At 44.5% G+C, this 27,317-nt stretch overlaps 1 protein-coding gene across 1 annotated transcript; it reads right to left on the reverse strand.

The window, feature by feature from the left end:
* Positions 1-1,838: 1,838 nt before the first annotated feature.
* Positions 1,839-26,203, reverse strand: PHF11 (PHD finger protein 11). The gene is made up of 12 exons (XM_009568719.2): positions 26,045-26,203; positions 23,179-23,322; positions 22,490-22,608; positions 21,457-21,592; positions 19,712-19,819; positions 18,302-18,435; positions 15,221-15,267; positions 12,039-12,097; positions 9,864-9,930; positions 8,120-8,242; positions 6,038-6,109; positions 1,839-2,079 (listed from the first exon to the last, which is right to left on the reverse strand). The coding sequence occupies exons 4-12, from the start codon at positions 21,562-21,564 to the stop codon at positions 1,943-1,945; spliced, it is 855 nt and encodes a 284-aa protein (XP_009567014.2). The 5' UTR covers positions 21,565-21,592; positions 22,490-22,608; positions 23,179-23,322; positions 26,045-26,203; the 3' UTR covers positions 1,839-1,942.
* Between the last annotated feature and the right edge of the window lie 1,114 nt (positions 26,204-27,317).

Below are 27,317 nucleotides of genomic sequence, written 5' to 3' on the forward strand. Positions count from 1 at the left end.
CCCATGTGACTGTAGCCTTACAGCAGGTGTGTACAGGGACTGGCACCTCCTAGGGTGTGCTTTTAAGGTGTTACAGGGGAGAGTGGAACACCAGGAACTTCAGCTTTTGAAGTTTAGGTGAACTACAGGCCTGGTTTTGGGGTGATGACTTTTCTAAGTTTTGCAAAGCCTAGCGTGACAGTGGGTGGTCTTGACAAAACGCTTCCAACTGTGTCCTAGATGTTTATTAGAAATAACTTGTTTTGGACTGCAGGCCATAGACTAAAGGTCTAGCTTGGTGGGGTGTGGAATGGAAGAGCACAGGACTTGTCCCCTAAGGTCGTCAGTAATTCTGATTGCTGCTAGAGGGGAAAAAGAGCACAAGTATTTATGCTGTTCTCATGACAGTGGGTTTGCATCTTTGTTCCCTAGTAACAGATAAATCCATGCTCCACATTTAATACATTTCTGGTTTAGGTGGGAGTTTTCTGGGCAGAATTACTATGAGTGGAACACGAGTCCCAGGTTCAGGCAGTAAATGAGTTGTGGTTCGAGTCACAGCTTTCAGCAGGCCTGAACATTTAAGCAAGTGATAGGATGAGGGGCAGTGGCTGTAAACTGGAGAGGGGCAGATTTAGGCTGGACATAAAGGGATTTCTTTACCGTGAGGGTGGTGAGGCACTGGCACAGGTTGCCCAGGGAAGTTGCGACTGCCCCATCCCTGGAGGTGTTCAAGGCCAGGTTGGATGGGGCCTTGGGCAGCCTGGACTGGCGGGAGGGGAGGTGTCCCTGCCCATGGCAGGGGGTTGGAACTGGGGGATCCTTAAGGTCCCTTCCAACCCAAACCACTCTGTGATTTTAAGTGAAAATACCCACCTTTCAGTCTGTCAGGCACAGCCAAGGGCTCTATTCTGAGAGCTTAGGCTTGGGAAGCTGTTAGTCTCTGCTTCCCAATCCCCACCTTCACACAGAACACACTCAAGTTCCACATTCTTTACCAGTCATGGAGAGCTCAGGATGGTGCTGCCGGCTGGGGCCCAGGTGGCATTGGATGTTATCAGTGGGGCACTGGATCTCTCTGGTCCAGCTCTGCTTGCTGCCGAGGGGTTCGGTGCAGTACAACTGGGGTGTGACAGCACAGCCCCTCCTTGGCCATCTCCAGCCCCAGTGGGACTGGTGAGCACAACTAAACACACAGCCTTCTTAAAAACATTTTATTTTATTTCATTAACTTACCCTTTTGCAGTATACAATGACTTTCTGTATTCAAATTTTTTTTTTTTAAGATAAAACACATGGAAACCGTATCCTTTCTTAATGGAGAAAGGAAGAGACAGTCCATTGATCCATTTGAAACTGTACATGTTTAGAGTAAGGTCCCGAACTGTTTCTGGGCTGCTGGCAAACACTGTTTCACCTCACTGTTTTGCCGTTTACAGCAGAACTGATTAGACACTAAGCAGTCAATCAAGGAACATTTAATTAAAAAACCCCAACTCCTGTCTATAATTCAGGCGGCTTCATTAAATGCAAGTTCTGCTAATTTATCTTCTTTGGAAAGCCAAACCACTGCCCCGATGCAGGCAGGGAAGCAGCTTTTGCAGAGTCAGAAGAGGGCTGCTGCAAGTAAAGTGGCTTTAGTGAGGGTTCTGCAGCAGCTGGTGCTCCCTTCTCTTTGAGGGGAAAAAAAAAAAAGTCTTCCCTGGAGGATGCTGTTGAGCTTTAGGAACAGCTAAACTTGGCGCATAACACTCTCTGATCCATGGTAAAATGTAAAGAAAGGAACAATATACAGTTATCGCAACAGCGAGGCATAAAAAGGAGACCACCACTCAGTTCCTCCTTGTGTCCCTGTCTTGGGGGGGGGGCAGGGGAATTACTTAAACACTGACCAGACGTGCTCTACTGTTTCTATCCTTAGAAAATCCTAAACATTGACACCATTACAGACAGACTCGGGGGGTTATTCGGATGCTGTACTGGATGTACTAGCAGTGTTCTCTGGGGTAGAAATGACTTCTTTTAACTCCTGCAGTAGCTCGATCTTGTTATCCAGTCTTTTCCTGCTTTCCAGAAGTTCCTGGATTTTTTCCTCTGTTCCTGTTATGAAAAAGAAAGGGATAAAAGCTTTTATTCATATGTAACTATTATTAAACTTCATGTTACATATACATTAGCACAGCAAAGGCTACCAATGCTCAGCTTAACTGACAAGAAAGCCTCTCCCTTTCCGGCACAAAGTCTTTAGCCTCACGCCCTGCACGCTTGGGCTGTGCTGCGCAAAGGAGATGAGCTGAAGTATCATAAGAAAACAAAGTCCTGTACCAGGTACTGTATTGGAAAACCAGCTGCACTAGGGATTTAAACTGAAACATCACAGCAAATGTAAAATCTGTGAGCTCCGTTACTAACCCGGCGTTAGGCAGCACAGGAGCTTTAACAGTTCCACTTTCAAAATCCATTTATGTGGGGACTCCTGCAGTAAAGCTGCATTTTAAAACTACAGGTAACATCCATGAATTACAAGCTTAAAACAAATCTACAATCCTAAGGGATTTTAGCCAATAACAACAACAAAATTAAAGCTAAAAGGAAATTATTTGGACAACTGCATTTGGCAGCCAGAGTCTCAAAAACAGGACTGGAGTGTTTAATGTTCCTGCTTCTGGCAAAGCAGTGATTGCCAGAGCGCTGATGAGACTAACCAACTCCTTCACATCGTTTGCAAAGCCCTGCCTGTGTTTCTGCTTCTCTTATCAGCTTCCACTTTCCTAATGTTAAAGCCTACTGAAATCAGTAATAGCTCAGCCTTGGGCCTTGCTGGAATTCAGAAACATTATTATAACTTTATCTTGTTAACCCTTCTTAGTTTTAACTTAAACTCATTTAAGTTTTAAATGAAGCACTGTCTTTGTTCTGTAACAAAACACACAGAGGTGTCGGTGACCGCAGAGCAGCACAGTTACTCTGTGAACGATAAAAGTTTTCTTCACAGCACGAATGCTAAGATTTTGGTAAGAACCAAAAGGTGCTTGTACAAAACCAAATCTATTTTTCTTTTCTGGGGGCAGACAATTAAGGAGGTCTCAGAGTTGTAATGAGTAGAGTGGGGAGAGCAGCTCTGATGTTTACTCCTGTTCGTTCTGAATTACAGCCTGAACCATCCCAAACTGTGGTATTTTTTAAAAGGCCTCTGCCTTCCCCATTCTTCCTCCTCTTTGTTCAGCAAGTCCAGCACTGCGACTCTTTGTGTGTGTGCAGGGAAGATTGTGTGTATGCACTCTTATAACACATTTTTAAATGCAGTAGCCAGAGACTGAGTGTGGATGCTGACAAGGAGCAGCCAGAATGCTGCTGCTGCTGCCCACTGCCTCGCGGAATCTGGGCAGTGTTTCACTGAAGAGGGCCTTGGGCACTCCAATCCAGTGCGATGTGTCTGCCCACGGCAGGGGGGTTGGAACTAGATGATCTCTAAGGTCCCTTCCAACCCAAACTATTCTATGATTCTACGACTTGATGCCTCCCCTTAGCTCTGACTGGAAAAAAACAGGTGACCTCTCTCCTCTGTGCAATCAGCTGTCCCTCACAGCTGACAGCACATCCCTCCGCTGCACCCACTCTTTCACAGTGTCAGCTCAAAGTTGACAAGACTGCAATGGAAATCATAGTCTTCATCGCTTGCCACAGCCGCCTGTGATAATGTTCCTGTTTGGGACCAAGCCTCGGTGGTTAAAAGAAGGAGCAGGCACACACTTGAAGAAAAAAAAATGGATATGTCCAAGTGGGAGGTGAAGAAAAAACACAGAAAATAATTGGACATGAATTAACAAACACTCAGAAGTAAACAAAACAAAGAGCAAACATGTCAATTGTGTTTCTGTACTCAGCAGCCGTGTGACTGCAGATGGCGGACAGCGGCCCCATTTCTCCTCTTCCAAAAGGATGTGACAGAAATAGAAACAGCCCAGAGAAAGATGTCAAAAGATGTCAGTGAAGAGAATGACAAGCCTATGGGAGTGCTCCCATAGGAAGACAGATAAAGGATTGGGAACCATCCAACTTGTAGAGATGACCTAAAGGGAAAGAGTATGTATTTCTGTAAAATCAGGAATGGTCTGAGGAACGACTGCACTTGTTTTTCAGTAAGGAAAGTGCTAAGGAGCTCTTGGTGAAGGTACTGCACAACAGTTTGAAATCTAAGTATCACCTCCCTTGTCTGCACAACTGACTTGCAGAATTCACTGCCACAGATCCCCTGAAAACAAACTCTACCAACGAGCTCAAAAGCTCCTGGACAGCCTGCTGACCAGCAAAAAAGAGATTAAATCAATGGTGACTGAAGCATCACCCCAAGCAGGACACACCACAACACAATGCAAAACTAAAGGAAGTCATTTTTCCTTAGAGAAGAAAACAGAATATCCAACCTAGAATTCTGGAATTGCTGATGAGGCAATAGCAAGTCCCAGGTGAAAAGTCTGAAATGCAGTCCAGTTTTCAGTAAAGCTGCAGGCTGGAAAAGAACTGTTTATCCCTATATATAGAAGGGACTCTAAAAAGCAGTACCAGCAATTACAGTTGGGAGTAACTTTACTGCACTGGTTCAGAACAGGTTTTATGTGATGATTCAAGAAGTCAAAAAACATCAAATGAAACAACGGACTTAAGGTAAAGTGCATCAGATAACTCAAAATCATTAGTGCCAGGAAAAAGATCAAAGAAAAACACAGCACTTGTACAAGTCCTTCACAGAGCACGAGAAAGATTTCGTAGCTGGAGCTGGGAAGACGGATAGGGACACAAAAAAGGTCCATCCCTACAGTTCCATTTCTAACTAACATGGTTATCCTACCTTTCTCACTTCGTCATTTTAAGAGCTCCTTTTTGGTTCAGTTTTGGAAGCAACCTTGACGTGTGCTTCCATTACTGACCTTGAAATTAAAAGTTGGCTGATGATACTGGAAAAGAAGCCTTTGTGGTACAGGCGGAACTGAGCTGCTCAAGTAGCGAGGAATTAATTGGAGAGGGGACAACTTTTACACATGAGAATCACATGGTTGTGTGTGTGTGGGTGCCAATATGAAGAATCTCTCCTGTAAGCTGTGAAGTGGATGAAATAATTACTGCAGCTGTGAAAGGAACAAGTGTGATCCAAGGTTGTGTCACACGAGGAATTATGAGCGGAGATGTTTTCATGCCCTCAGACGAGGCACTGGCAGAGCCCTGTGTTGGTAACTGTAACACCAGTCACTCCCATTTCTGAAAGAGGAATTTAAATGCGAGAACATGGGACTAAAGAGGAAACAGCAAACATCAGCGAACATCACATTCATGCACTGAACCTCATTGGCTAATTAAAACCCATTTCCCTTTTCACAGGGGAATTAAAGCAGAAGTTAGGACAATGCTGCTAACTGTTACAGGGAAAGCAGAGCATGAGACCTGCCTATCTGAAAAACAGTTTTAACCTCGCTGCTTACAATAGCCAAGACTGGAGCCCAGGCCCCAGTTTCCTTCCACACCAGTGGTCCCTAGCAACTGCTCCTGCTCTTGTTTTCATTTCATTCTGAGTGCGCTCAGCTTGTTTTTCAAAGCACGTTACAGTTGCCAACAGGACCAGGCAAGTTCTGCTCAGAGTGTTTAATGCTCTCAACTGAAACACAGCCGCCAACCTGAACAGCGTTCCTCAGAAAGGAGCAGAGCTATAACGCAGACAAGCTGCCGAAAGGAGCCTGGGAAGGAGGAAGGGAAGTAGCCCGGCAGAAACAAGACAAATGCCACCTGCAGGAGAGGGAAGTTCCTCTGGGACAGAGACCCTTTGGTCTTATAAAGCAGTGGAACTGCTACGTGCCTCCCCTTTCAGGTCAGCCAGATCTGACACACATTTCTATAGTTCCAGGTAGCAATGGTGTTTATTCAATTATTTATATAATGTTGAGAAGAAGTGTTCCTTGGAATCTTCATTTTAAATGGTCATTTATCAAAATGCTGTAAAGAATTAACATCAATGCTGAAACCCATACCAACCGCTACTGCCCCGACAGCTTTTTTCACATACCTGAATGAATATTTGTCAGTATATTTTCAAACAGTCCACAGTCAAAGAGTGATATCACTGTCTCTTCATACTCTGGGGAAAGAGATCATTTGATTTAATGTTACTGAGTAAAGGTTTACAGAACCCTTGTGTTAATGTACAGACTTTCTTTAAAAGTAGTTATTTCTTTTATATCATACTGATTGCTTGATGTTTTAAGATGTCTTAATCTGTATTGAGGGGGATGGATTGATTTGTCGATTCTACTTTTCTGGCTTTTTAGTTTCAAACAGAAAATAGGAAAGGGGACCTTCCCTGTAATTCCCCTTTTGGGTCTGCACCACGTGAACAGTCCATTACAGAACAAGCAACCTACTTAAGTCATATTCCATTCTACCATGTCAGGATTGTACATGGAATGGTAGGGCTGGCCACACCAATTCCTCGACAGACCCTGTGACACATACGCCAGGGCTATCACTGTTTCACGTTAAAAACCGGCCCAGAATTATGCCTCAATTTCACAACTGAGGCTTCCATTCAAACAAAACACCTACAGAGTTCACATGGCCATAAGGTTTGCTTAATGGTGAAGCTCTTGGAGCCCCTAATTGCCCTGGACTTCATTACTGCTTCATCAGCTGCTGTCACGTTACACACAAGCTGCTTGTGAGGAAGATTTACCAAGGTGGGACATTTCTGGAATCCTCAACATAAGAAGGGTATAGAGCTGTTGGAACGGATCCAGAGGAGGGCTACAAAGATGATCGGAGGGCTGGAGAACCTCCATATGAGGACAGGCTGAGAGAGTTGTGGTTGTTCAGCCTGGAGAAGAGAAGGCTCTGAAGAGACCTTACAGCGACCTTCCAGTACCTAAAGGGGCTATAAGAAAGCTGGGGAGGGACTGTTCACAAAGGCTTGTGGTAATAGGACTGGGGGCAATGGGTATAAAATTTAGACTAAACATAAGGAGGAATTTCTTCACTATGAAAGTGGTGAGGCACTGGCACAGGTTGCCCACGGAAGCTGTGGCTGCCCCATCCCTGGGGGTGTTCAAGGCCAGGCTGGATGGGACTTGAGCAGCCTGATCTAGCAGGAGGTGTCCCTGCCCATGGCGGGGGGGTTGGAACTGGATGATCTTTAAGTTCCCTTCCAACCCAAACCATTTTATGATTCTATTTCACTTTCCATGCCTGTGCTTCAGTTGCTTTGCATAAATGGGCATTCTTTATCCAACAGTTTTATTCAGCACTTTCTAAAGTTCGGAAGACAATAGGAGAGGAGGGTTTGATATTTTCTTTTATCACTGTGTTGTTGACAAAGCAATGTTAAAGTGGAATCCTCTAAGAACAAAGTGCTTCACACAAGCTGATACTTAAACTGATGGTCATACAGGAAGTTTCACCCAACCGTGAGGAAAACCTCCTTTACAGTGAGGGTGACGGAACACTGGAACAGGCTGTCCAGAGAGGGAGCGGAGTCTCATTTCTGGAGATATTCAAAACCCGCCTGGACATGTTCCTGCTCCAGGTGAATCTGCTCTAGCAGAGGCGGGGACTGGATGATCTCCATAAGGCTCTTCCAACCTGTACCATTCTGTGACTCTGTGACCCCAAAACATACACCAACAGCTGACACTACAGCTCTAACTAATCCTCCAATGATTTAAAATGTACACAGTCAGGGAGTTTTCTCTCAAAAGACAGTGCTGTTATTAACAGACAGCCGGTCCCTCTGCAAAGCTGAAAGAACAACACAGACTTATAACTGAAATAGAACTTTCCAGTTCTCCTCAGGACCTCTTTCTCTTTCAGTGCCCAGGGAGAGAGGTCTGGCTGAACCTACCTATGCTTATGCCAACAGCTAAAAGGTTGCTTGAAAAATTCAAAGTTAGGCGTCTTAACTAGAGCATGCTGAGTTGGCAGCTCTTCCCCTCTACTAACATGGTCATACCAAAAAACACTCTCCACCTGCTGTGCAGCTGCAGAAACAAGACAAGACCTGGTTATTTAGTGCTGAAGCACCTCAGGAAGGCAACCCAGTGCCTAGCATTCACATCAGCATTTCTGCTCCAAGAGCGGAGTCCCCCATGAGTGTCCATACCTGTTTCTGAAGTGTTGTCATCCATCAGTTTTTCCTGTGCCAGGTGAAGTGTGTCTAGCATTTCTTCAAATATGTCATCCAGAAGCCCGGCTTGCTTGCATTTCCTAAGAAAGTCTATTCGGACTGTTAAAAGACAAAACCACCCACTCTTACACAGAAGTGATCTTAACCACCACCGCATGGGCTTCACTCACTTCAGAAACTAAAACTTCAGGCAAAGTCCCCCTTTCAGACACAAATACTTATACAAATCTCTGGCTCCAGCTTCCACTCAGCCCTTTTCAGAGGAAAACAAAACATGGCCAGGCAAACTCAAGTACTGTGTTGGGTATAACATTACCTAAGCTCTGTATTTGGCTTCACTCATCAAAAGCAAATATCTTCACAACCCTAAATGCTGCATTCCTAAAGCCTCCCGATACCCCAGTGTAGAAATCAGGTGATTTCTATAGCTTTTTTTTCTTCCAATCCTCAGGACCACACTGTGGACTAAGCAGGCTAAAGGACAGAAAATAGTGCAAGAAGTGAAGCGCTACTGATTTGGTAAAAGAACTGAGGCTACTTTTACTCCAAGTGATCCAGGCACTAAACTCTGTAACAGCCCATTTTATACACCCACTTTGTCATATTTCGATTGCTAGGGAAATAACTACCTCTCTTTCCTTCATCTTGGAGCAGCAGGTGACAGGTTTCACTAAGATCAATTCAATAGGCTGTTCAAAAGGAAGGAGCTATCGCACAGACAGCCTGACAGACAGAAGTCTGCCAGTCTCTAGTAAAAACAATATCACTTTTTACTGAAGAAATCTGTGAGAAAAGAAACCTCATTTCACTTAAACTAGATGCCCCACAAGTATTCCAGGATTCTTTATTGGAACTAAAAATTCAGGGAAAACATTAGGCAGCCACCTACTGTGACAATACCATGCCCTTACATTAACCATAGCCATGGGAAGGTGAATAACCACGATTAACACCGTCTAACTTCCAAGTGACAGCATAATCCTGGGAAGCAATTACAGCACGGCTTTGGGGTAACACAGCAGAACTGCAGGACAGGTCCAGTGGTTGATTTCACTGTTGTAATACCATATTTATGCAGTAATATACTATCCTGTGTTAAGCACCCTATGCACACCTAGGCTTCAAAAGGTCAGACAGGCACGTGGTGGCAGCAGCAACTGCAGCAGCATTTAGCGGACCCCACTGCCACCCAGGGAGCCAGAGCTCCTGCTCAAGGTGTGCCACCTCCTCTCTCACTGCTTGGGTTACTGCTCAACCCCCCTCCATGCCAACCCATTCCACTGCTGCCTGGCACAACTGCACCCCTTCTCCTTCAAGAAGGGCTCAGCGCAAGGAGACCAATGTGAAGGAGGAACGATTCCCAAAATGTTAAGTTTAACTGTACTGATGTGGAGGAGCAGGGCTAAGCAAGGGCACTAAGTGTGCCAGAGACACCACTGAACACAGCAGCCAGCCAGGACAGGATTATAAAAATCCCAGCTCACATCACATGGCACATCTTGACCAAAGCACAGAGATTTGTTTGCTGCACAGTTATTAAAACCCGCCCAGCCATTCTGCAAACCAGACTTCTACTCCCTTGTCAGCGCTTGGAGAGTCACTCATCTCAGAAGAATAATAAAGATATATTTGCAGCACCAATGCTATCAAACACCTCCAAGCTCTGAACTTCAGCATAACAGATCACAGCCTCTCCTAGTTGTTTTAAAGCGAGTCACACCTTTATGTCTGTTGTTTTTTCTTTTTAGTATTCGTAAACTGTTTTCTTCTGCCGTCTCTTCTGTGCTCTGTAAGAAAATCAGAACAACCTATGTTTACATCATACTGACAGTCACTGCTGTTTTTCTTATCTCCATGTTAGCAGAAAAATAAAAAGGAGCCCATGATTCTGTGAATAGTCTGCTTCTCTGCACAGCTAAAGATATTCCTCTCTACCCACTGTTTTTAAAAAAGGAAGCAAAAACTGCCTCAAAGCAAAAACTCTTTAAAAAAAAAGCCCAACATCTCCCACACAACCCTCTTAATTATTATTGTATGCACAAATAGCACAGATGTTAACAAACACATGCTGGTAACTCCTAGTGCAAATGATGCTCAATTCCCTAGACCTGATGTAACACTAGAAAGGACTTGAGAGGAGAGGGGGAATATTTTTCTTTTCCTTTGGACAGGTCTCTGCCCATGGCAGAGGGGTTGGAACTAGATGATCTTTAAGGTCCCTTCCAACCCAAACTATTCTATGATTCTATGACACAATCATTCTCTGTTGTTCCACATCATAACATAGTAGTACAAATAATTCTTAATTCTTCTGCCACAAAACAGTGTTGCCTACACAATGGTAAGCAATTTATCCAGCAGTGATAAATCCCAGAGCCTCTCAGCTTCCTATTTACAATGTTTGTACTGATTTCCAAGATAGGTAGCACTAGGTAGCAGTTGAAAGTGCACATTGCCATGGGTAACAGGTCACGTGACTCTCAGCTATAATAATGTGAACATAAGTGAATTTACAGTCAGGTCATTCTTGGAGACAAATAGAATCATAGAATAGTTTGGGTTGGAAGGGACCTTAAAGATCATCTAGTTCCAAAACCCAGCCATGGACAGGGACACCTCCCACTAGACAAGGATGCCCAAGGCCCCATCCAATTTGGCCTTGAACAACTCCAGGGAAGGGACAGCCAGAACATCCCTGGGCAACTCCTGCCAGTGCCTCACCACCCTCATTGTGAAGAAATTCTTCCTGATGTCTAGTCTAAATCTGCCCCTTGCCAGTTCATACCCATTGCCCCTGGTCCTATCGCTACAAGCCTTTGTGAACAGTTTCTCCCCAGCTTTCTTGTGGGTCCCTTCAGGTACTGGAAGGTTGCTATAAGAGCTCCTTGGAGCCTTCTCTTCTCCATCCTTAACAACCCCAACTCCCTCAGCCTGTCCTCATATGGAAGGTGCTCCAGCCCTCTGATCACCCTTGTAGCCCTCCTCTGGACCTGTTCCAACAGCTCCATATCCTTTTTATGTTGAGGATTCCAGAACTGGACACAATACTCCAGATGAGGTCTCACAAGAGAGGAATAGAGGGGCAGAATCTCCTCCCTTGACCTGCCCTTATCACAATACTACAACACAGAAGCTGCAAAAATCACTTAAGCCCCCTCACAAAACCCTCCTTTAATCTAAAGAAAAGGGAATAAGGGAAAGGGAGAAGTTTTTCCCCCAAGGACAGCTGGGTGCTAATTCTTTTAAAAAGGAGAAATCCCAACACCCACAAGAGTCAATGGGAGTTCTGATGCATACCTTCATGGAGCCAAGAGAATCACCTCAAAACTTAAAATGAGCTGTATTTACTGGTTTTCTAACAACATCCCCTAAAACAACTCTCCCTGCTTGGTAGGTCCCAAACTCTTGGGAAGGCCATCTTCACCAAAAGAGCTGCAAACTTCTTGATCTGCAATGAAAATCTGCCACAGGCTCACAAATGTGAGCACAGGCTCACAAATGACCAATCGCTGGTTCAGAAGGCCAAGTGACTCAACAAAAGCAGTTTTTCATGTCAAGTAAATCGGAGGACTGTAGCACTTCTAAGAAAAGGCTCAATCAAAGGGAAGCATTTTCTGGTCATGTCAAGATCACAGCCACTGAATCAGTTTGGTTCAGAGGTTCCTATCGTATTTGTGCCATGTTACCTGAGGGGAGCCTGACGCAGCTCCACATGCAAATAGGATTTTTTTTTAAGACATAATGACAAGATCAAAAGAAGGCAGCTGTAATGGAGAAATCATTGCTTCAGTGAGGAAGTCTCTTTCTGAATATACTGACAAAACACCTCACTGAAGAAGTCCTTTCCTAGCAGATGTGGATCCCTGCTTTTGAACTACTTAAGAGTCAGAATTACCATTTGTTCTGTGATGGCGGAAGATTTCAATGCGTGTCTTCTCCTTTTATTAGCTGCACCTAGGAATCAAGAAACAACAAAGTAACAAATCTGCCAACCTCAGACTGACAATTTGACATCATTCAAATTCTCTGTTTTCCCAAAAAGCTACAAAAGTGAGGCACTTTGGGCAGCAAGCATATGTTCAGCTTCCCCAAATAGTTGACATTTCAGTGGAATTTACAATATTTCTGTGTAAGAAAAATTACAAGCCTGAACCAGTAGGAAGAAAGGCAAATGACTGTAGCATTAGGATATCACTTTGCCTTTTAAACTCAGTATAAAGCAAACCCCAGTTTTTAAGGTAAGATTTTTAATTGTGGCACAGTGAACTAATTCTCCTCGGCAGCAGAACTACCTCTGGATGGTAAAAACAAGAGGCAAATTTATGAAAGTTGACTGTTGGTTTTCAATCTTCATTTATGTGAATACCTCCACAAAACTAAGACTACATAAAGAATTATTTTAGATGTCCTAAAGACATACAAATGGCAGTTTGTTCATGGACATAATGATGTCCTAAAAAGCTTCCAGAAGCAATGTGACTTGTAAGTTAATATTATTTATGCTACAGAGTGCTTTTAGTGATGTGGTATGAGATCTCCACAAAGCCACCTACTTTCACTCTGTCTTTTCTATCAGCCTGCACCAGCTACTCTCCAACACTGTAACCGGCAGTGGCCAAAACCAGCTACAGCACCACAAGCAGAGAAGGATAACTCTGGCAAGGAAGACATGGCAGGAGCAGACAAAGCCAGAGAAGAGTTCAACCACCCACCAACACCTGAGGAGTTCGAATGCAGTGGCATTACAGGCTCCTTCCTCTTTAACTCTATACCCTTTGGACAGCACTTAAAAATCATCCTATTAAGAGGAATGAGGAGTTACAGGAAGGTTACTTAAACAAGTCTGGGGTTCCGGTTCACTTTGTTGAATGTGGTGCTGTACATTTGCATTTTCCATAGCCTGAACGGAAATCATAGCCTCTCACTTCATCCAAAATAAAGGTGGGTGGCCTAATCTGGAGCAGTCTAGGAGATACTGGTAAAGGCACTAAGTGCTCCTTGCTGTCTAGCACAACATCTTTAAAGATTTTCTCGGCTCCTGCTGACGCTTGCTTTAGCCCTATAAAACAAGAGGAACACAGCCCAAAGAGCAGCCCAACCCTTCCTTCTGTGTTTTCCAGCCTTAACTTAAGGTACATCCAACAATTCCAATGAAGCAGAGGTTGGAGCCTATTTGCAAATCCAAATTGTCATCCCATCCCTGCTGTACACAGCTGCAAGGAGACTTCTTGGCTCCTAAGGCACACTATCTCCTTCCAGCAACACAGCACTTCACATTTCAGCACAGGAATACTGTCTGGACCGAGAACAAGGGGATGTTCCTTGTCCCTATTTTCTCCAACCTACTGGGGAAAACATCCCTGGAGAGGCAGCCCTTTTGTAGCAGGCTGCTCCCGGACAGTCTGGTGCTGGCTCAGCTTGCCCCCCCAAAGGAATGGCTGAGCTATTTCACCCAAGCTGGATCCTGAAAGTAAAAAGTCTACTGTGGAGCAATCGCACTTCCATCCCAGCTTATCTTGCTCCACACCCTGCAAACACACCCAGAACAGGTGTCCTCTGCCTGCCCAGATGGGCCAGGAGCAGAGCAGAGCACCTGCCACTTCAACCAGCAGGTGCCTCTGGCTATTCTGGCTGCCATGAACGCCTCTGAGAGCTGCTCAGAGGAGATGCTGAGCTTGGGGAATCAAGCGCCAGTTTCCCAGCTCTCACAGCTACTCTCTCAGAGGTGTGAGGAACGCGTTTGGAAGGCAAGGCAGACACTGCCAGCAAATCCATTTACCCCTCATAAACAGAGGGTCTTCACATTAAGTGCCTCTGGAAGATCTTCTCTAAGAGGAAAAATCTCTTTTCAGGGAACAGGCTGTACGTTGTATACGCAGCACTTGAAGACACTAAGATCTTCAACCTCATAAGGTTTAAGTCTCCTCAATGAAAGAGGTGGTTGACAGGGCCGGGCCAATACCTTCTTCAAGTTCTCTCCTAAGGGCAATGAAACAATCCTGGCCCTGTCTAGATCTACCAGGGACTCTGGACAGACCCAAGAGACAGACAACCATGAGACCGCAGAAATCAAATTAATTTTAAGAAGGGAGGGAATGTCAGGTCTCAAAACTATGGGTAAGTAAAAAGCAAAACTAAGTGAAATAAGATGCTACACTCAGTTAGTGAACCACAGCAACATCAGGTGTTAAACAAGCTGTGTGTCTGGCTAAGAAGCTCCAGACCCTATGACTAAAAGTTTAAATGATAATCACTTCACCGGCCTCTTGAGTGACATCGGGATGGAGCCAGGCTTTGTCAAGACAATTAACCAAAGCTCACTAGACATCAGTGAAGTGCACCACTCTTAGCATGACTGTTCACAGTCCAACTGAGCTCAACTTCAAAGTGATGGTCAGTCCAGCACCCACTCCGTTTTGAGCAGGATTGTATGCATTAAGTTAATAAAGTCACAACTTTGGTTAATTCAGTGAGATTCCCGAATGCCTCGCAATTGGCAAGAACCAGGACAACCCAATTAAGCTGCGTTTCTGTAGCAAAGGCAGCAATCCCTAAACAGGGGCTGTATGACCCTTTTGTTACACTTAAAAAGCTCTTTGGGATCCTTCAGAATGAAAGGCCCTACTTAAACTACTGCAGTGAATTGGGAAGATGCAAAAGTGGACATTTTAACATATCTACAGACCACCCCCCCGCCCCGACCTCCTGTAACAGCCCTCTTTGCTAACCAAGCGCAAGCTTGTGCATCACTCAAACGTGGCTCTCATCTCTCACGTGGATTTTACAAGCCTACCTTCCTGCAGAGTCAGAATAATTCAATGAAGGATCAGGTCCACAGCGTTTTAAATCACTTTTGAGAGAGATTTGGGACAGGTCAAACATAAACATTTCCTACTGCAAAAAACATTCTCCATTTTTGTGCATATGCATGGATCTCTACCAAACCACTCATGCAAGATTAGAAATCCACCATTCACTATAAAGGTGGAGTAATTTATTTTGTTCAAAGTCATTATTGACTATGGGATAGAAAATTTTAAAACAAATGAAATCGATGAAATCATCAAAGAAACTCACCATAGTGATTGGTCCTACTGCTTGGGTCATGTTTGGGGCAGAACACTCTAAAATTTAAGTTCAATTTTAAGAAAAAGAGAAAAAGTTATTAAAATATTAATAAATATGTAAACAGAGTTATGCTGACTGATTTTAACAGATATTTTCTCCTTTTTTCATAAACTGAGAGACACTTAAAAGAATTATCAGGATTTTTGTTCAGCATTACCCACCTAGGAAGGCTGGAAAGTCACACACATGCACAAGCTTGTATTTGTACTTTTAGAGCTTCTGAACACAGAATTATTAGTTCTATTACCCCACTCTGCTTAGACTTGGCTCACTGTGCAAATCCTGAGCTTGAAACATTTCATCTGGCAATCACTGCGGCAGAGGTACTCTTATTGAAACACGTTATTAAAGTGAGATTAATGCTGTAAAGATGAAATACCACATGAAGGACTAATAGCGCTTGATCGTAGCTACTGCAGCTCTGCCCCCTTGCCCCATATCACTCAGGCCAAGTCCAGAACCTCTCTGGATTATCTGCTTACCAGTCAGCTTGAATTTATAAGCCCTGCACGATGTGCTGGCATAGCCACACAGCACTGCACTCCCATGCATGGCACCAGTTACCTGCCTGGAGATTTCTGTGCCCCTCCCTTTCCGTTGCCCAGTGCTGATGAGGTGGTCCCCAAATCCTAAGAAAGTAGGGCACCCTGTTTGAGATCCAGTAGCTTAAAGCTCCTCAATCCATTTATTCCTTAAAGACTTCAGTAATAAATGAGATGGGAACATTTTCTGTGGTTCTAGGAAAGCAATGTCAAGTCCTTGAAAGAGGCAAAATACAGCAAATATAGCTGGAAATATTTCATATCTTCTGGATACGATAACACGTAGAGAACGTGAACCAGCTCCTACAACATGCCTTTCTTACAGAAGGATCCCAAACCACTTTTTAAGCAAAACTGCCTTGTCAAGAGTGCGGTTCAGCTGATCTCTTCATTACAAATCCATTAATGCTCAAGTGTTTGGAAGGCATTTTAAAGGCAACTGCATTTACTAGGCCATTTTCTAATTATAGTCATTCTTTTATTTCAATAAAACAGAAGAACTGACCTGAGAAATGCAGTCTGTTTCCTTGACGAGCCACCTTTTTTCGCGTGAAATTCATCTTGATGCACAAACCCCAGATTTATGCACGTTTAACAATTCAATCAGAAATCTAAACACTGGAGACACCTTATTTACATCCCTGAATTTCTAATATTGCCCTTTAGAGGTTGTTTTTTTATCTCCCCTCCATTTAATTCTATTCTTTCCCAGGGAAAGCCAACCTTCCTAAGTACAAAATCATCTTAAAAAGAACAGATAATACCTTTTACTATTCAGATCACTATATTTGGAAGCACTTCTCTACTATTACCTTTGCAAGATAGGAGTACAAATTACACTCATTTCCCACCTCTACTATTCCTAGCCACTTCCATAGCACTGTGTACACTCGCTTTTTTGTTCTGCTCCATTTGTTCTGAAGATCACATCATCATCGCAATGATGGCAACACAGAATTTAAAACCACTAGCTCATTCCCTCTGGAAGAAATTCTCTCTTCTGCTATGCTTTTCAGTACAGTACATTTCACCGTGAAAAAGTGTAGGGGGCTGTAAATCCATGCTCACTCTTTTTCAAGTCTTGTTCCTCTTTTCTCAAAAAATTTAAGGCTAGCTACAAATTTTGTGCTTTATTTATGCCACTGATACTGTGCAAAAGTCGTTTGGATTCACATCTCTGAAAACTGTCACACCACCTTTCTGCAATCCAGTTCTTCCAGACCACCATATCCTAGTTTCCTATATTTCTGTACAGGACAAACAACAATGACTTAATAGGAGGCATTTTTAAGGGTCCCTCTTTAAATCCTCCAAGGTCATCAGCTCAGAAAACATCCAAAAGAAACTATACTCAACCACTCTTTTACCAGTTTCTATCTAAACTGTTATCAGTCCCATTCATTTTTCAGCATCTTGAGAAGTTTGGTCTTCTTCTTTCTAAACCTATATGATGAGTGTCATTTATTCTGTGGTCATGGAAAGTTTCGGTCTTCCCAGCTATGTTCTTTCATGAGCTTTGCGGATTCCTAAGGACTTTATAAGCATAAACTAAACACATCTTTCCTACACAGCTGAGCTTACAGACTTGCAGGACATATTTATTTTGGACTGAGAGCGTAAGTGAAGCAGCCAGGAAGTGCAAGTGTTTTGACACAAAAGGACCCATCCTCCACCACTACTAAGGATCACACTAGTCCACCTTTTCCTGAAATGGGTAGTGATTAGGTGGTCTGTCAGATAGATCCAAGACTAACGTGGCCTGTGACGTCCCTGGCCTTGCACAGAAATGGATGCTGCGGGGCTCATGAACCTCAGTCTTTAACCTGAGCACTCCAAAAGGTCCCTAAAGCTCAAATTTCTCAATTACTTCATCTGCATCCTCCAAACAAGCCCTTCCATCTACTGACAGCACTACAGTCAGCCTGGGGCAGCAGACACCAGCACTAGCATGATCAGGAGAGAAAATTTACTTGAAGACTGTTTAATTGAGTTAATGCTAGCAATGTACTTGAAATATAAGAAGCTCTTTGGTTGGAATACAAAGTTCTCTGCTAGCATAAGGAGGGAATTACCAGAATTCACCTGATGCGAACGAACCTAGAAGCGTTTCAGCCTGCTCTGTGCTCAGACCACATTTACTGAAACTTCTGAATCAACAGAAATCAAGAACCTGAGTGACATCAACGAAAATCTTGGTCCTTGAGCATTAAGAGCTATCAGTAAGATAGCCTCAGTTTTGCCTTAGTGATCTTTCAGGTGTGTTGCAGGCTCAAACACCGAATAGATTCCTTCCCACTGCTGTGATATTTTCCCACAAAAGGGAAACATTCTCCCTATTGCTTGTGAACATAGGTCAAGCATCACTTTAAGAGAGAATGTATTTCCCTTTCAAAAAAACTATAAAAAGCACAGAATTTTTAAGTCTCTCTTCCCGACACCACTGCCAAAACCCTGACAATAATCAGTTAGAAAATAGTTGGTTAAGTACCGGTATACTCCATTTACTTCATCCGTTTCTATTGCTGCATCATCGCAGAGTGCACAGAAATAGTGGTAACTCCTGCGACAGGCTCTCTCCTCACATCCCACAGTGGCTCCTTTCTTGCGACAGAAGTTGCACACCTAGAACAGCACGGGGTTTAGCAGGTAAGCATTACAGGAAGCTACTGAAAAATCCTACCACACAAGGCAAACACATTACTCAAATCTTTCATGTTGCCTCCGTGTGACTCATTTGGTAAGCTCACTCCTGCAAACAGGTCATTACTTCAGCTACATTTTTGCTATTTTACCTCTATTTTACACTGATGAATTTGTAAAATGATGCAAAAAGCCACATGAAGGCACTGGGCAACTTCTCCCTCCTCTAAATCTTGCCAAAGTTATTTCAATACCTGCTGGTATTAGTGTTTGTATTTATATTTTCTAGGCTAACATTGCAGTGGAAGGAGTTCCACCCAGGGTGTAAGGGAGCAGGGCAGCTGAGGACAAAGTCAATAAAAAAAACCCTCATATAAATAACCTCCCTTCTGCTAACACAGAACGTGTTCCTCTTTACACTTATGGATTGCATAATTTTGTTTCAGGCACTGGCTTAGTCCTGTACCAAAGTCTATTAGGAAACTTGGACTAAGGACTTAAGTCTCTAAGGAGAAAAAAAATAGCCAGAAAAAATCAACACATTGTAATACAAAATTAACTAAATTTCACGAAATATAACATCAAATCAATGTTTCTAACTCTAAATCTGTAAATTCCTTGATCTTAATAGATATAAGGAAAACAAAAGGAAGAATTTCTTCACAATTACAGCAATGAGGCACTGGCACGGTTGCCAAGGGAAGTTGTGGGTGTCCCAGCCCTGGAGGTGTTCAAGGCAGGTTAGATGGGGCCTTGGGCAGCCTGATCTAGTGGGAATTTCTTCACTATGAAAGTGGTGAGGCACTGGCACAGGTTGCCCAGGGAGGCTGTGGCTGCCCCATCCCTGGGGGTGTTCAAGGCCACGCTGGATGGGGCCGTGGGCAGCCTGATCTAGTGGGAGGTGGCCCTGCCCAAGGCAGGGAGGTTGGAACTAGATGACCTCTAAGGTCCCTTCCAACCCAAACTATTCTATGGCTCTGTAATCAGAAGGACCAAGGACTTTCCTGCACTTTTTCAAAGCAGAAAACAGGCCAGAAAACCTTTGGCACTATGAGATAAGGTTGCCCAGGGAACTTGTGGATGCCCCATCCCTGGAAGTGTTCAAGGCCAGGTTAGATGGGGCCTTGGGCAGCCTGGTCTGGTTGGAGGTGTCCTTGCCCATGGCAGGGGGGTTGGAACTGGATGAACTTTAAGGTCCCTTCCAACCCAAACTATTCTATGATTCGACTAAGTGCAGATTCAAAAAGAAACTCCTTACCAGCCTCTTTCCTCTCTTGAGTTCTTTCAACACTGATGTCACATCAAACCTTAGATCCAGATTTTCTGGGTTATACTCTTCAGATTCCACAAACCCTGAGGAAAACAGCTAAAGACAAAAGAGACAATATTCAGAATTACAGGCGGGTGTCTGTCATTGGTGCCTTCTTGCACTAGCCCTACCTAAGAAAGGGTGATTATTCTGTGTTTTTAAGAGGTTTCACCTACATTGAACAAAGGAGCTGCGCTTAAACTTTTTCTCAGTCAAAAGACGTTCCTCTGTCTATACAGGAGATTTCTCATGTCCTGAAGGTGAACTAAGAAAAGATAACAAGGTGAGACAGTGAATTTAGAAGGGTGAATGAGAGAGCCAGGAAGTCTAGGCCGCCCAGACTAAGGTAGAAGCTCTTTGGCTGACAGGCTTCCACACCCTGAACATCTTGTTGCCTGCCCAGTCATTCACACTTACAGCTGGATGCAACACTTCTCTGTCATAAAATTTCCATACAGTTCAATGCTGTCAACAGCTGAGAGTGTAAGAAACACAGGAACATTGTACAAAGCCTGGGAGAAACCCACGAAAAAAGCATACATGTACATTTGGGCTACATTAGTTCCCACAGAAGTGCTGAGCCATGACAATCAGCGAGAGAAGAGAAATTTTTAGCAAATTTTCTCATAATTTTTATTGTTAAATAAAAAAAAATCCGAGCTGCCCTTATGTCAACTGGCAGGCACAGTCTGTCTCTCAGAAGGTGACAGCTACTCACAAAAAAGCCAAACAGCACAGAGAAGCCTAAGGCTTCAGTAAATCAGTAAAGTTGTTGTTGAGGGGTGGGGGGTGGAAATAGAAGAAAAAAAAAGGCAAGAGAAAAAGTTTCAACATTGGAGCAACCTTACAGCCATAACAAAATCCATTTCAAACAAAACGCCCAAGTAACAATGCAAAAAACATATCAGATGTTTCTGAAACATTCTGTTAAAAAAAAAAAAAGGTAGTAGAAAAATAATGATATAAACAAAAAAACTGTGAGAATAAGGCAGCTGGAACAGTGAAAGCCAGAACGCTGTTCCAGTAGCAGATGCATCTCCTGCACCAAGCGAGTCTCACTGAAGGAAGAATATGGCATCTGTAATTGATTCTGCAGATCAAGAACAAGCTCTGCTAAGATCCAGAACAAAGTGGAGCTTTTTGACAGCAAGAATAAATACCCTCTAGGATCACAGCACACTTAGAGCTTGACAGATATTTTTACATAATCAAAATATATTTATTACCTTTAGAATTTTGGATATTTTTATTCCCTATTTTATACAAGGCACAGACTCGGAAGATTTTTACCTTTATATATCAAGTGATGTCTATATTTTTCTGCAAAGGTTTAATTAAGTACACAACATCCCGTGGTCTGAGAAGCCTCATTCAATTTAGCGTCCCAAGAAGACCTGTTCCTATCACTAGATTGCATTTGTGTCCAGGAATCATCTAATGGGAACAGACATGCAGGAAAACACTACAAACCAACATGCCCAGGTATGCAGCCGTGTTCTCCCCCTCTCCAAAATTCTGGCCAAGCCCTGTGGCTTTTCATAGCTTTTTAATTTAATACAGGCTTGCTGGTTTGGGTAGCCAGCCTTTGAATTCAGACACCATTGTAGAGGCAAAAATAGATGAACAGTGGAAACTTCCCCTTTAGCCCTTCCTCTCCAATCATCTTAGGTACAGACCAACTAAAAGCTACTCACCAGACAATCTTGATGAGCTGCAATATTTCGGTCTTTGGCAATATACATTACAGAACCAGCTTCCCCTTCTGAACAAAATGCACATGTTCTTCTCACCATCTTCGCCATTATCAGGAAAACACCCAAAGCAGGAAAACTGGGACAAAACACAAAGTAATTGATGCAACTATCATATGCAAAGCAGGACGAAGAGACGAAAGCAGGGCCTGCTGGCACTTGCCCTGTGACTGCTCTTTCACCTCCACCACCTGAACACTGGTGCTTTGCTCCTCCAGCAACTACTGATAGAAGGGTCAAAGCCTTCTCTTGGGGCAGCAGTGGAATAGAAACCAGCTCCTAGGAGCTTCAGCAGTTGGAGCAAGAGGAGGAAAAATGGTTTATTTCCTTTTGGAAAGCCACTAACAAGTCATGGGGGACAATGCAAGAGCTTTCAAGCTTCTTTGACAATATCTGCTCCAACAACAGGACCAAAAGCAGGCCAGGAAGAAACGTCCTAGATCTGAAACTCCTTTTGTTTGGAGAAGGTCAATCATTCACAGCAGTGCTTCTCTCAAGCTAGTTCTGCCACATGTGGGTCTGCAAGTCAAACAAGGAAAGAAAAACAGCTGTCTCCAAACTTCCTCAGAGACTTCTGGGAGTTCACAGAAAACAAGGAAGGAACATAAATTCCTTACTGTAAAAAGATTGCAGCAAAGAAGCGTGGAGAGTCTTGCAAATAAAAAAGGGCAGAAGACAGTCAGAAATGAGAGATTTGAACATACTTTTTCAAAGAAGTGGAGCACTAACATCAACAACATAATTTTCTCTCTACCTTGCATTTTGCCCATGGACACCTGTTCTCTTTTTCTGCCCATATCCACAAGTGTTAATTGTTTTTCTTCACGCAGTCTCTCCCACCTCTCCACAGCTGTAAAATTTTAAACCCAGCTACTTATTTCACAAAGCAGGCTAAACACTTCTGGATAAACCTTTACCCGCATCCCCCACCAGCAGCTTAGAGCGCCACGCCACACATTAGTAGCAGAAGTTTTACTTTGTCTGTGGTTACTGTGCAAGTCCACTGCAGAAATCTTCAACAATTTCCCACTCCTACTAGGTGAGATATTCCAAACTGCCCTTTGCTGGAGATGCCACCTCTGACAGCACAAACTCCTGTAGGGTAAGAAAAGTTTACTTTTACTTTCAAGAAATAAGAAGATTTGAAGTTAAATTAGTCTAATGAGAGAGAAAATAAGGTCTAAGTACAAAGCAGGCAGGATATCTCACAGTCCAGTAAATCTCGCACACCTTTCTGTGACTTTCAACAGCCAAGCCATCTTCATTAGTTCCCATCTCCTTTCCATAAAGAGAAGGGAGTGGACTCAAGTGAGAAGAATATCAGAGGAGAAGGAGATTTATTTTTTTTCCTGTGGCTCTGCCACTTAGAATTTACCTAATCACAGCAAGTCACTTTGCTTCTACACATATACGGTTGTTTTCTCTTCCATCCTTTATCTCTAGTAAGCGAGGCAGGGACTGATTTCCAATGTCCCTCTATAAAGTGACCACCACATCAGTCTCAGAACTTAAGCATTAAATAAATATGATAGAAACAAATACAAATTTATAGAAATACTAGATATAAAACAGAAAACAAAGATGGAAAGAAATTACAAAGCACAACAAGCCGTAGAGTTTCAATGGTCTAGAACTCAGCAAGAGTTCTCCGCAGCAAGCTGATACCTGGAATCGCTGCAGATACATAGGCCCTACTCTGGCCCAGTCAGAGGATCCAGCTCCACGGACTCTAGGAATGTTGCGAGAAAGAGTCTAAAGGTGAAGCCTTCGGTCCTTGGTGTTCTTACAGGCTCAGGAGATATGCTGGTGCTGCAGAAGAAGAGAGGACGCTCAGTCAAGATCAGACTTGGGGATACATCAGTGCCTCTGCAGGAACCCAGCAGCAGTGGAAGAGCAACTCTTGGCCATTCCTGGCTGCAGAAGCAGCCAGCCTGCACCCCCTGACCTGTTTAGCTCAGCATCCTGTCCCCGACAGGGGCATTGCTTCAGCCCTGTGCTCTTCCCCAGCCTTCTGCTACAGATTATTGCCAGGGAGAGGATACTGAGCTAAACTAGGCCACGGATCCAGTTGGTTGCTTTCCTGCAAGAACGGAGAGGCGAAGGGTGTGGTTCCAGTTCCATAGTTCAACTACATTTCACTTAAACCCCTTGCTTTTGCAGGCCTCAAGCCTGCCACTCATGGATTCCATTTGACAACTCAGAATCTGTCTGAAAAGGCAAGAAATCATTGCTCCTTACACAGCTCCTCCAGTAACACTTGTGACAGATCCATTATTCTTCCTCCTACTGTCTCTTTTCCAAGTTGAAGAATCTAAAACTATTTGGTTGTTCCCTGTACCGAAATTGCTCCACATCTTTGATCAGCCCTGTCATTTCTCAATCTCTTCTCTACTCCTGCCGCATTCCAAGAGGAGCAGAAGACCTTCAAAAGGGTGGGCTACCATTTACAATAGAAAGCCACAACAGCACTCTATTTTTCTCTCTTTTTCTTTATAATTCTTAATATTTCAATCTCTTTCTTTTGTAGGCTGATTCTGGGCACGAAGCTGACACTTTCATAGCATTACATATTACAGTCTGCTCAGATTTCTTTCCTTAAGTGGTATCAATCAGCACAGAGAATATCAGCACTATGATTGTTGCTCTGACACAGGCATAATTTCCCCCTTATCAATGCTTGTTTTTCATCTGCTAGTCAAAACACTCTCTGTCACGAAGTCTTCCTGTAACTCTGCATATCCAGTTTTCGCCTTCACCACCACAGAAACGGACCGAGGGAATCTAAGGTAACCATTTTAGCTACAAGAGATGGAGACTCTTCTGCTGCCCTCCACTAATGACACAGCAAATGAAGCTGCAAAACAGAAGACAGAGGAGAAGCAGCTGAGGGCAAGAAACAGTCCTAAACCTCTGTCCACTGCTCTGTTACTTGTGCCATTTCCTACAAGCAGGTTTGAGTTCTTTTTCACCACAGTGGTAAAATGTAAGAGAACAGGAAACGAAACAGAAAGTAAAAAGCTGGCAAACGCACAGGGACTGTGTCACTTCCAAATATGGCCTGCTGAAACACTACCAGTTTGCCCAAGTATTTCCTATCCAGAACAAACTCTGCAAGCATCCTTACACATAACCACATGTATTTTACAGAGGAGGAAACTAAGGCACAGAATGTCTCTCAGCCTATCTCGAGGGAAGTAAGGAAAAGATCCCAAGTCCCCTGACTTCCAGCATGCTGCTGAAACCCACTGCCTCCGCTCTTGCCTTCATTCCAGCACAGCGAAGGACTTGATCTACTGAAGGAGGAAGAAAGAAGGAAATTACACACCACAACACCACACTCACTGCATCTTCCATTGTACTTTGTGGGGAAAGAAGCACTATGTTCATATATTAGCTGGATATGACCTACACAAGTCCCCTTCTCAATTCTCCCCAAGTCAACAGCAGCACAAACACACAGCCCTTGCGAGGCTTTCAGAACAAAACCAAAAAAAGTCTATCTTTCTGATCACCTTTTACTTGCTATAGAAGAATAAAAAAAAATTTTCTTTAGAAAGGGATATGTTAACATAATTGATCCAATGTAGAGGGTTCCTCATTAGATCTAAACTCTTACCTGCTCAAAAGGACACAGAATCACAGCATGGTTTGGGTTGCAAGGGACCTTTAAAGATTATCAAATTGCAACCATCCTTCCATGGGAAAGGACATAATTCACCAGATTAAGTTGCTCAAAGCCCCGCCCAACCTGGCTTTGAACACATCCAGGGATGGGGCATCCACAACTTCTCCAGGAAACCTATGCCAGTGACTCATCATTCTCAACACAAGAAATGCCTTTCTTATATCAAACCTAAACCCCACCCTCTTTCAATTTAAAACTGTCACCCCTTGTCCTGTCACCACAGGGCCTAAGAAACCATCTGTCTTCCATATAAGCCCCCTTTATATATTAAAAGGCCACAATAATGCCTCCCTGGAGCTTTCTCTTTTGCAAGTTGAGCAACCCCAACTCTCTCAGCCTTTCTTCACAGGAAAGGTGTGCCACCCATCTGATCATCTCCATGTTCTTCTCTGGGCCTACTCCAACAGATCCATGTCTTTCCCGTCCTGAGGGCTCCAGAGCTGGACTTAATAATGCAGGTGACAGATGTTTAGATTTCTACTGCTAAGAGATCCTCAATCACTCCAGAGAGAAGCCCTTCACAGAATAACACCTTGACACCACGCTTCCAGGGTTTTAAACACGGCAGCACTGTTTTTAAGAGGCTAATGCTTCATAATTTGGTACGACCACGAAGTGCCACGCAGCAGAACCAGAAGAAGGATGCGGGTGGACTCTCCACTGATTTGGACACCTGGGTGCTGAGTAAGGGCTGGGCGGCCCCGAGAGGCTCAGGGACGAGGCAGGCCCCGCTTCGGTGGGCCCTCTAGCCAATCCCACTCGAGACGCCGGGGAGCGTGCGAGAGGGCACCGTCCACCGCGTGGCGCCGGTTCCCCCTCGGCTCCGCTCCTGCAGGCGTCACTTACCGCAGGGCGGGGAGAAACATCCAACCCCACTGCTCACACACCACTCCAGACAGCTCCGCCAGACGACACCCTACTTCCGCTCTCGAGCTCTCGAGCGGAAGAGGGCGGGCCGGCGGCCGGGCGGCGCGTGCGCAGTGAGCCTGACTGCCCGGGCAACTGGCGTGCGTAAGCGCGACGCATGCGCAGTGGGCACGACTAGCTGGGCAATAGGCGTACCCGAACGCTGCGCAGCGCATGCGCAGTGGCCCTGCCCGACTCGGCAATAGGCTTGTCCAGGCACACACGTATTCAGTAGGCCTGTCCGGCTGCCACGCAGCGCATGCGCAGTGGGCGCAGCCGGCCTCCCCGCAGCAAGTACTCAGTGGGCGTGCCCAGTACCCCACATGGCGCATGCGCCGTGAGCACACAGTGTTACCATTGCGCTGATTGGCTGCTGCTCCCCGGGAGGCGGTTCCGCGCCGCCGGTCACGTGGTGGGGGGGGCGCTTGGCTCCTCCCCGCGGCTTTGGCCGAGGCGGGGACGGGGTAGCGGGTTCGGTGCAGAACAACGTGGTTCTCCCAACATTGCTTATGTTTTATGATTAACTGGGGGCTCAAGGAGTCCAAGAGCATGCACAAAAAGGGGGTTGAAAAGTTCAACTGTGAGGAAGACCTGTGGCCTTCATCCAGAGACCACCGAAGGAGAACCCCTTCCAAGCAATCATGGTGCTCACCCAGCATGCGGAGCACTGGACTCTCCCAGTGCTGCTGATCAGTCTTCTGCTTGGTGAGGAAGTCAAAGAGAGGCTTATCCCTGGGGTGACTGGAGATACCAGGCTTCCTATCATGCCAGCTCCTCACTGCAGGGCTTTGCTGGTGCTTCCTTGCTTGTAAGCCTGATGGTTCATACATAGGCTGCAGCCCTCGAGCTGCCCCTGTAAACAGATGATGAGCGTGCACCAGTTCATCATAAAGCATAAGCAGTGTTGGGAGAAGCACGTTGTTCTGCACGTCTTCACACACCGCACCACTGAGGTTTCCTCTTCCTGGCTCACACGAGCAGTGCTTCAGCAAGCTCTCGGAACATCAACCACTCAAGGTTTAAGGCAAAATTGTGCCAGTGAGACCAAGGAACGTGAAGGTCCTCTGCACTGAGTGGGATGTAAGTAAACAAAGCCTGCATTTCCACCTCCGTACAGCTCACCAGCCACTACGTATCAGGCACATTCTGGCCCATTGTGAGCCACACCAAACACAACTTAGAACTTTGTAGGATCAGTTCTCTTTACTGTTGG

The sequence above is a fragment of the Cuculus canorus genome, chromosome 1 (assembly GCF_017976375.1).
Source record: "Cuculus canorus isolate bCucCan1 chromosome 1, bCucCan1.pri, whole genome shotgun sequence".
NCBI lineage: Eukaryota > Metazoa > Chordata > Aves > Cuculiformes > Cuculidae > Cuculus > Cuculus canorus.

Excerpts from the sequence above, each read along its gene's own strand:
- PHF11 (XM_009568719.2), bottom strand. The coding sequence starts at position 21,564 with ATGGCGAAGATGGTGAGAAGAACATGTGCATTTTGTTCAGAAGGGGAA. Across the intron at positions 15,268-18,301 it reads GAAGTAAATGGAGTATACCG|AGTGTTCTGCCCCAAACATG; the intron begins GTACTTAACCAA and ends CTTAAATTTTAG. Across the intron at positions 8,243-9,863 it reads AAAAAACAACAGACATAAAG|TCCGAATAGACTTTCTTAGG; the intron begins GTGTGACTCGCT and ends GTCTTTTAACAG.